The sequence below is a fragment of the Mustela nivalis genome (assembly GCF_964662115.1).
Source record: "Mustela nivalis genome assembly, chromosome: 1".
NCBI lineage: Eukaryota > Metazoa > Chordata > Mammalia > Carnivora > Mustelidae > Mustela > Mustela nivalis.
In genome coordinates this window covers 95,991,490-96,002,554 of record NC_139020.1, presented here as the reverse complement: position 1 = coordinate 96,002,554, position 11,065 = coordinate 95,991,490, and the positions used below count along the sequence as shown (strand labels likewise).

The following is an 11,065-nucleotide window of genomic DNA, read 5'->3' as shown; positions in this document are numbered from 1 at the left end:
TGCAAGCATACTTTATACACTTCTACCTCACAATTAAAGACTTGGTAGATGACTGCCTTTACCCTAGGTAACACAGATAATGATCTAAAGATTGTCAGTGTTTTTAATTGTCTTCTTTACATAAACTAAATTTCATTGAAATTAACTGTTTTTTTTTTCCTTTAACATGGTAAAAAAGAAAAAAGAAAAAGAAAAAGTACATACTTAACAAAGGGGATGAAGTATTTCAGCCAACAGAAAACAAGTCAGTGGCTTTAATAATTTATAACTTTTTTTAAACTCTGATGCAGGATGAGACCATTAGAAAAATTTCTTTCTTTGATAATGTAAACAAACTACACATGAGGCAGCATCACAACTGTGAGAAGATTACCAAATGGGGAAAATGGCATCACATATGGGATTTGGAAGGAACCAAAGTAGGTGATAGGTTTGAGGCAGATCAGGAGTTGAATTAAGAAAGTCATTCCTCACAATACTGAGGCCACTTACTTGGTCCATCTCATTCCTGTGAATAAAAGTGCAAAATCATCTAAGTGAAACCTAAAAAATTAAAGTCAAAAGCTCCCCTCCAAAATTATAAGCTAACAAACATAATTAATTATGAATCAGACCCAACATAAAATTCTTTAACTTATGGGGGCTGATAGAGTCAAAAATAGAAAACTGTATCATTTAATTTAATTTACCAGATTATATATCATTTAATTTACCAGATTATATAAAGGAAGCTGTGCTAAGGATGGTCGTTCTCTCTGTCCTTAAGCACTACTTTTACATTGCTGCTTAATAGCAGCAATCTGCCAAAATTTCATTATATTCTATAAAATATCAGCCAATAGGTTTTATAATTTCATTTTTAGTAAAATGAGGAAGACTCTAGTCCTTAGATTACTTAATAAATGTTTACACAGTGATTACAGAAAGAAAATACACATTTCACTTTTTGAATATTCAAGAACACAGTGTCTACTGCCTACTCTTATAAGAATTATTTAGCCAAATTACGTGTGCTTTGAATTTAAAAATACATTTTTAAATCACCAACCAAAAAAAGTTTGTCATTAAAACTGTCCACAGAACTGGTAATGCTGCTTATAACATTTCTATTCTAGAAGAATTTGGTATAGCTGAGATTCATAAATGTGCAAGCAATGTCTAGATCCAACCGTTTTCATTTCATTTCAACATCATGCATGTATTAATTGTTATTTCCTGAAGATTTTTATAGATTATGCAAAGGGAGCCCAGGTGTTTAAAATCACTGTAATTAGTAATTAAATTACATAAAATGACTGTTTACCTAAAAAATAGTTTAAAAGCTAGACCAGTATTAATTACAGGTAATCAGGATGATTTTCCCTTTACTGTTTATTCATAACACCCAGTTATACACCTTGAACTTTTCTCATACATAACATTTGTCACGAGGAAACCTTTAATAGGTTTTTTACAAATATTTCAGAAACCAGTTCCAATTTGCGTATGAATCATATTAAAATTACACTGTAAATAAAATTGTATAATAACTAGGAAATGTACATTGGTGACAAATCATATTTATGATAATCCAATGATGAATTGTTGAGGTATAGAAAATGGAAGAATATAGGTAAGAAAAACAAAAAAAGAATAAAAAGGACAGAGGTCAGCTCCTTCTCCTAAATTAGGAAATTCTTAAAGACAATCTAGTGCAGAAAACAGAAAACATTAGCACAATCCCCAGATGATGATATGATCATAGGGGAGAACCAAAGAAGCCTTAGCTTCACTCACCCTCAACAGCAAAAAGACCACAGAAAGTTTTTCGCTTTCCTTTAAGTGTTTTTACAGACTATACACTTTTATTATTACTAAAGTAATACATAGTTCATAGTTATTTTAGGATATCTGGAAATTACAGAGTAGCACCAATGAAAAAATGTAAATTGCCAATAATTCTAGAATCTAGAGACAAATACTGTGGGCACTTTGGTATATCTTCTTCCAGCCTTTTTTTCTATACATATGTACATGAATTTTAACCTACTCTGCACTGTACTTTGAGTACAATTTGGCATTCCACTTTTTCACTTAACACACCAGACATTTCCTTATGGTATTTTAAGTACCCTTTGAAAGCATCATGTTTCAGATCTAAATAATACTCCAAAATATCGCTTCCCCATAACTTATTTAAAAGTTCCCCCAGGGGCGCCTGGGTGGCTCAGTGGGTTAAGCCTCTGCCTTCAGCTCAGGTCATGATCTCAGGGTCCTGGGATCGAGCCCCACATCGGGCTCTCTGCTCAGCGGGGAGCCTGCTTTCTCCTCTCTCTCTCTGCCTGCTTCCCTCTCTCTCTCTCTCTGCCTGCCTTTCTGCCTGCTTGTGATCTCTCTCTCTCTCTCTGTGAAATAAATAAATAATATCTTAAAAAAAAAAAAAAGTTCCCCCATTGTAGGAATTTAGGTTGTTTTTAATTTTATGTTTACATATTTAATAATGGACATAATTTTGAAGATTTATCTATAGTTTTATCCATACCTCTATTCTCCTCCTATAGAAAAAATTTCTAAAATTAAAGGTCAAAGTCAGAGGCATCAACTTCTATTGATATGTATTACCAAACTACTTGCTCAAAAGACCAAAAAAATACATTTTTTTATTTGACTCTGCAATTTATGAAGGTAATTCCTTTTCCACTTCTAGCTTTATGCTTCAAGAATGTGGTGACTTCAGTACAAACTTGTGAAGCATTTCTAATTCCTTTATAATTTACTATTCTAATATTTTGTTTAACTGCTATGAACTGAAAAGCTTCAGAGAACATTTCAAAATGTACTTACACTCAAGTTAAATTAGTCGTAATCCACAGTTTAAAAAGTTGTGACTGTCTTCACCAAATTTTATCATAGTACCACCTGATTCAGAACTCAGAAAAGAAAAAAATTAGATTAAGCAATGATATCTTAGAAAGAGTGTGAGATTTTGAGCCATATAAACCTGACGAAGAAAAAGAATATTGCGCCTAATGAAATAGGTAACCTTGAAAAACTGTTTTATCCCATTTGACTCTGTTTCTTCAACTCTGAAAGTGGGAATCATATCTACTTTTCTGGGTTGCTACACCCTGTGTGTGTGTGTGAGAGAGAGAGAGAGAGAAGAGAGAGAAAGAGATTGGGTACTAAAAATGAAAAAGATTGCTTGTCACCATTTTACACATTCTATAGTGAAGCTCATCAGGAAACAAACTCCACCTAAGAAGCATACAGTTATTAGCGTTTAGTATCTCATTCTTAAAATAGTCCTTTAGAGATTATTAAATATGTGAGGAATGCTTCTAACATAAAGAAGAGTAAAACAAATAAACAAACAAATAAATAAATAAATAAAAATAAAATGAAGAAAGTGGGAATCAAAAGGAAACAGACTGTGCAGAGTAAAAAATATGTTGACAAAATATAGTGTTCCATAAAACAAGAACTGCATACCATAAAATAGGAATGATCACAGAATAAAAAGTTCTTAAAAGTTATAAAAATTATAATTAAAGACAAATTTTAAAAACCACCAGAAATGAAAAGAAATGGAAAGTAACAAGAAAAAAAAAGAAAAATATCAGAAAATTAATCCAGGATAACTAGCATTTTTTTTTCCAATACGAGTTGCCGAAATAGAGAGAAATAATAATATAACAAAGACAATAATAAAAAGAACAAAAAAATTACCAAACTTAAGACTTAAAGGCAAGTTTGAAAAAGCAAAAAGGGATCATAAAATTTCCTACGAATAGCAGCACCAACCATCAGAATGGCCTCTGACATCCCAACAGAAACACTACAAGATAACATAGGCTTGAAAATTCTGAGAGGAAGCTGCCTATGTTCACCAAAACTACCAATCAAGCATGAAAAGAGAGTAAAGATATTTCAGATAAGTGAACAGTCAAAAAATTTTCCCAAGCACCCTTTCTGAGAAAGCCACAGGAGGCAGGAACGAGATAAAGGTAACATAAGATCCTAAAATCAAAAGCAGGAGAGAAAAGTTGTAGGATTACAGTGTACAGGGCCCGGAAACAGCAGTGAAAACCGATGCAGGAGGATGAAGGGACACAACAGGAGTATTTCCAGGACAAAAACAAAAACAGTTTGGTGTAGCTAATAGATTATTTCATGAGTTCTGCCTAAATCCATTCCCTTCTTCACTCCCAACCTTTCTCTCTTACCATCAAGCTCAAAAGGAATTTACTTTGTTGGTGTTTCAGAAGAACACTTTTTCTAGTTTCCTCTGGGTTCTGTCACTACTCTCATTTCCTAAGGTAAGGACCAAATTCTTCACTTGGGCTTCTGCTTTCAATAATAAAGGCATTAAAGGGAACGCTTCCCTAAGAACAACAAAAAATCACTTTAAAATAGTATCGATAGGCATTTAATAGACCTGTCATAGAACACTGGGGTGAACAAATACCAACAGATATAAAGAAAACATAGAAAAAAAAATTGTGAGAAAGAAAAAAACAAAAAACAATCTTCATACATGTACTGGTTCAGAAATAAATGATACTCAGTAATTATAAAGGTAAAAACCAATAATTTAACAAACAACTGTGATGTAACTTTGTATTTAGAATGGAGGATAATTTGGATGGCTGGGATGTGATCTTAGAGAAATACAGTCTCAACTAACAAAACAAGAAGTCAATGGATAATAACAATTTATAAATTAAGTCAATGGATAATAACAATTTATAGATTGTTATTATAAGCATAGAACTATCAGAAGAAAAAATCATAACAGTAGAAACTCATCTCTTAGAGAAGTAGGAATGGAGAGAAGTATTAGAAGATAGATATTTTTCTTTCATTTTAAGCCTATATAATTTTTTAAAAGATTTTATTTATTTATTTGACACAGAGAGAGAGATCACAAGCAGGCAGAGAGGCAGGCAGAGAAAGAGGGGGGAAGCAGGCTCCCTGCTGAGCAGAGAGCCCGAAGCAGGACTTGATTCCAGGACCCTGAGATCATGACCTGAGCTGAAGGCAGAGGTTTAACCCATGGAGTCATCCAGGCGCCCCAAGCCTATATAATTTTAAGACTGTTTAGATAATACTTACATAAAATGATTAATTAAAAAAATAATTTAATTAAATTCACCCTAAAATTTTGTTCTTTTAGAAGGAAAACATGGAAAGAGATGACAGAGAAAGAGAGATAAGGGACAGAAAGAGAAAGGGAGAGGGAGAGAATGAAGTAAAAGCAAAAAACAGACATTGTATTGAGAGGACCTATAAAACACCTTGGAAAATAGCTTTCTCAAAATGTTTTTCATTAAATGCAAAAGAAGTAATCAAAGTAATTTAACCTGATTGCTAATTACTGTCTCTGGAATGTGTTAATTATTGTACTATATTTGTAAATAAGAAATAAGCATCAGTAAAATATAGTTTAATTACTTACACTGTATTTCTTCATTCACTCCCCCAACATACCCGCACACAGCCTACTCTTCTTGCACACAGATATCCACAACTCCCCTAGCCAACCATTCTGCCTCTAATCCCAGCCTAGGTTCCCTTCACAGAAGACCTGTCTTCATAATGACACTCCCAGCCCAAAAACTTGACAGGGTCCATTGTTTAGATTTAAAGGACGGTGCCTAGCTGTGAAGACCTTCACCCTACCTACTTCTCCTCAAATCCAGTAACTGTCCAGGACAAATCCTCTGTTCCAGTCACTAAGATCTGCTTCTTGCATTGCCATTCTCCCTAACCTTACCTGCAAAGGATTTTTGTAGTTCACACTGTTGGTCACCCCAGCAAGGTTTCTATTTACCTCTTTCATCTACTCAAATTCTCCCCATCTGTCACAGTCCAGTCAAGCCATATTGGCTCTAACATGCCTTCTCTGAAAATTCCACAGCACACATATTTAACCCTTCTCTAAGGACTTTGATAAACATGTTTTCACCTCAAATTAGCACTTATTTAAATATGCTCTTATTCCCTAATTGTATCCCTTTTTTTCAGTGCCAATTTTGTTTTCCTACAATTGTAGACAGTTCCGCAGCAGGAAACATATTTAACTCTACATTCCATAATACCTAAAATCATAAATAGAGTCCAGTACAGCTTTTTGAATGCTTAAAAATACATTTCATAGCACCCCATGCATTTTTATACACATGCCACATAATCAGGATATGCTAAATGGCTGATTGATTAACCCACTTTAAATTTACCAAGTAAACATATTTTACTTTTACAGTTGTCAAGTCCCTAAACTATTAACCTTCATGCTACTTAATTATTGCCTTTCATCTTTTTGACCTGAATCTCGGCTTTAGCATATATCAATCAATGTTGGCACACGTTCGAATTTTCTAATTTAGAAGAAATTAGACCAGTATGTTAAAATTTAACAAAAGATTATTCAGATATATGGTAATCAAAAATAATCTATTACAAAATTCTTCACTAAATCCTCTTCATAATTTTTAATTTACTTCATTCTGAGTTAAAATTAAATGGATTTTAAAACAAATGGAATGTGTAACATGGTGTACATGATATTGAGAAGAAGAAGCCTCTGAAAGTTTTCTTTGAAATTTATGGTACCTGAATTTTAATATTTTAGGAACAAATATTCAATAATATTTAAATAAAATTATAAATAAAACTAATAAGAGTTTGGAATTATAGCGATACAGTAAGAGAGAGCAATGTGAGAAAAGTTTCAGTTCTACTGTGTACAAAACCCTGCTTCCAGTAGAACAAATATGTGTCCCAGAAAAAAAAACACATTATTCCTGTTTTGAGAGAAGTTTTATTTTAATGCTCCCCTTCCATCTCCATATGGCACATAGATGGGTCACAATTACTTAAAAGAAGAAAATTCTATTGAATTTTCCATAGAAAAAAATCAAAACACCTATTATTAAGAAAACTCACATGTGAGATCCCTAGTATCCAGGCAACAAGTTGTCATGTGTCTTGCTGTATTGCTGGGAAAAGACTTTATCTTAATACACACACACACACACACACACACACACCTGCTTTTGTCTCAGTTCCTGAAAATCTGCATAGCTATATTAATGAAAAAGAGAAGCCAAATTGGGCATGTTAGCATGAACAGCCCTTCAATAAACAGCAATGGCATGGAGGAGATTTACAACCCTTTGTCGAGACAATTAAAAACAATTAAAGTTTTCCTTGTCAACAGCCGGCTTTTAATATCGTGTGTAAAATTCACAAGAGGTCTTCCTGCCAGTGGGATGTGTGACTATCAATAGCTTCCACAGAAGACTGTTTTGTTTTGTCCTGCTTGCTCTGCAAGGTTTTTTAACAATTGCCTTTGGTAACTTAAAGACAACATTTGGCACAGAGACTTTGTTAAAATGTACATAAGGCTGCCTGCCAAGGTAATGGGATAGAACAGGTGCTGTCGGAGTTGGAAGGTGGAAGTGAAAGAAGGAAACCAACAGACAAAGCGAGCTTAGGAAATGACCCGGAAACCCAGCCGCCTGGGCTTCGGGCTGTTACCCCAGCCTGGCCCTGCCAGAAGCCACCCTCTGGCCACAGGTCCAGCCTGTAGCTGTTCACCCATCCCCCTGGCAGGCCTGGCTACACCTTCTGCCTTTTTTTTTCCCCTGCTTAGTAGAAGAAATTCTATTTTTTGAACTTTGTATTTCATTCCCTATTCTGAATATATAAGGAGTTGGTTATTTTTCTGATTTGTTTGATCTCTTATTTTACAGCCAAGGAAATCATCATTTCTGTCTTATCAGAAATTCTTATTTGTTGTTAAAAGTGATATAGATATATATACATATCTCTCTCTATATAAAATAAGGTATTACGGATAGGGGGCTGACATCTTTGGGCTCTTTTTTACATTAAAGAAAGCACAGATTATCCCTGACCTACTACTAAGTCTCAACTTAAAATATTTCAACTTTAAGATGGTATGTGAAAGCAAGCCATACACTTTCAATAGAAACCATACTTCAAATTTTGATTTCTAATTTTCTTCCAGGCTAATGATATGCTGTATGCTACTCCCTTCTGATTCTGGGCAGGCACAGCAAGCCACAGCTTTTAGTCAGACACGCAATTGTGAAGGTAAACAATCCATACGCTTACAACCGTTTTCCACCCATATGGCCATTCTGTTTTTTACTTTCAGTATTTAATGAATTACATAAGACATTCGACACTTTATTATAGAATTTAGTTAGATTATTTCGCCCAAATATAGATTAATGTAAATGTTATGAGCACATTTAAAGCAGGCTAAGCTCAGCTACGATGTTTTAGGTAAGGTGTATTAAATACCTTTTGAACTTAGGATATTTTCAACTTATTGATGGGTTTGTTGGGATGTAAACCCATCCTAAGTAGAACCATAACTCAATCTTTATTTTATATATTAGAACCCTATAGCTGTTAAAGACAGAGGATCACTTTTGCTTAAAAAACAAAACAAAACAAAAACACATTTTAGAGGCATTATGAGGACATTTAGAATGCCTTTGTGGTTCACCATTAACTTCCTCATTGTTAGTATATTTCACTTGGACCAGGTTTAGACCAGAGGCAGGACTGCTAAATTGAGATCAGGTAACAAAAGTTACCTTAGATCAAGTGCTGACCTAGGAGGTATGGAGAAGAAATTCCTATGCTAAACACTCCTAAAGTGGAATCCGTAATACTTGTGTCTATGTGCTATGAAGCCCGAGGCTTCAACTGTAGGGCAGAAGTCTTTTGCCCTCTACATGTCTGAAGTTGGGGGCCAGGGCCCTGTAAATGAGGCTGACAAAAGAGAGATCAAGAAAAGAAAACCAAGAAAAGTCCTTTAGCATGTGCATTGGGTGTACACAAGGGAACACTCAGAGATGAGTAACTCAAAGGGGAGGTTAGAACTTGAGGTCTATGTACTTAACTCACGTAGGGAAAAGGAGAGGGAGAAAGGTCTGCTATGGAAAAGCAAATCATTTTTTGGAAAAATAAAAGGGCCTTGAGAAATATAAATGGAGGATATGATAGTATTGTGGTAATATCTGTTTGGGTGTGGTAAGCTTAGAGTTGCTTTGTAGAAAGGGATGTAATGACTTTTGAGTTCTTTCGGAAGGCTCTGCTTTTAGGCAGATAGGAGATTTCAGGAACTCAAATACCTTCAGCTCAAATTCTTATGCCAAAGAGGCAAATTTAGGGACAGCATATCCTGATCCCCTTCACAACATTCCCAGTTTTATTGTTCTCATTTGTTTCTTTTCTACTCATTTACTTTTTTCCTTTCAATTTCTACTCTTCATTTTATTTGTTTTAATGTGGCTCTTTTTAACGTGTATTTTGATTGATAGCAAGCCTGATGAATGCCCACTATTCCATAACACTAGGCAGCATTTCTTTGAGAACTGCCTCTTCTTCATTTTGTAAAATACTGCCATTACCTCATGGACAACAGATTATACTAAGGTTGACACTTTGTAAATGGAACCTGGTATCCTTGTTTATATTTTCTTTATTCCTTAAATATCCTATATAAAAAGGTTTTGTATTTTTTAAAGTTTTTTTTTCATTTTGGAAAAAAAAATAATTTAAATGTCATGCCAAAATTATTGGGTTTATTGAAACTACCAGTTTGTATTTCTTTATCCTTAGGACACCAAAAGACATGAAAGCTGATCTCCTAATCTGTGCAGCTTTGCGTGAGTGTTCATAGTCCTTGCAGAATTAGATGTGGTCACACACAAAAAAATTCTCAGGAATGCTTCACTGGTCACAAGGACAATCTAGCAGAAAAATGACCATAAGACCACACACTTAAAGGAATAATGCCAGAAAAGCTGGTCAAAGGAAAGTGTCTAAAAGTGGTAAGAATCTACTTTTATAACTGAATGCAAGATGTCCATACTATACAATAATATACAGTTGAGCCTTGAACAACATATGTTTGAAATGGCTCACTTATATGCAGTACTGTAAATATATTTTCTCTTCCTTATAATTTTAATAACCCTTTCTTTCATATAGTTTACTTTATTCTAAGAATATAGTACATAATACATATACAAAATATGTGGTAATAACAGATTTTACATTATCTGTAAGGCTTTCAGTCAATAGCAGGTTATTCGTAGTTAAGTTTTGGGAGAGTTTAAAGTTCACACACATATTTTCAACTGAGGTCTGACTCCCCTAGGCCAACTTCACACTATTAAAGTAATTGTGTGATTTGTTAATTGACATATTTTTTAAAATTATTTACATAAGTAATCTCTATACCCAACGTGGAGCTCAAACTCATGACCCTGAGATCAAGAGTTGCATGCTCTTCTCACCAGGCCAGCCAGGTGCCCTAATCACCATAATTTTTAAAGTCCCCTCATTAAATTATTTTGCTTACATAGGAAGTAAAATTTATCTTCTTGATACATTATCTTACAATATATGATTCATAAAATTGTAGTTACCATTCATCTCTCTCATTCCAAAAGAAAGCTTTTTTAATGTATTTGACTATGTATTTTCTAGAGTTAAAATATAAATAAATAAAAATTGGATATATTGTTATTTCTTTTACTAAAAATCATTCTCTTCACTTATTCTTACTTTCCTCCAAACCTTTTTTAAAGAGAATTTATTGACATATTTTTTACTTACAAGTTGACATGTTGTTTATTGTAAAAATTGTTTTTTATATTGATTTACTTTGATGGAGTCTCTTATTCTAAATCTAAAAATGAGGAGGAGATGTGGAAAAGAATTCTGCCATTTATGACAAGTGATCAGGGAAAGAAGAGGATATGATCATAAGTATTCAGTCTTTGCTGGAAGCCTCTGGTAGATCAACCTGTCCATTTTCCAGACTTTTACATTCAATTTTGTTATCCTACATCATAAATATTGACAGCCTACTATGTGAAAACCACTACAACAGATACCAAGAAAACAAGGTGAATTAACCCAGGTTCTCATTCATCAGACCTTCTATTCTAGGAAATATATCTTATTTATATAGGTGTGAAGGAGGAAGAATGGCCTGCCCTCCTTTATTATAAGTAATAAGCCAGTGCTGTGAGAACTT

The 11,065-nt window shown here is 33.9% G+C and overlaps 1 protein-coding gene across 1 annotated transcript in view; it reads right to left on the bottom strand.

Moving 5' to 3' along the window:
• Positions 1–369: 369 nt before the first annotated feature.
• The window catches only part of LOC309859795 (uncharacterized protein), a gene marked incomplete at both ends in the record, with an annotated part of 112,389 nt that continues 101,693 nt past the window's right edge, over positions 370–11,065 (bottom strand). Inside the window, one exon of the mRNA XM_082720908.1 lies at positions 370–508. Within this exon, the coding sequence (XP_082577034.1) occupies positions 370–508 (139 nt within the window). The remainder of the gene's footprint in view (positions 509–11,065) is intronic.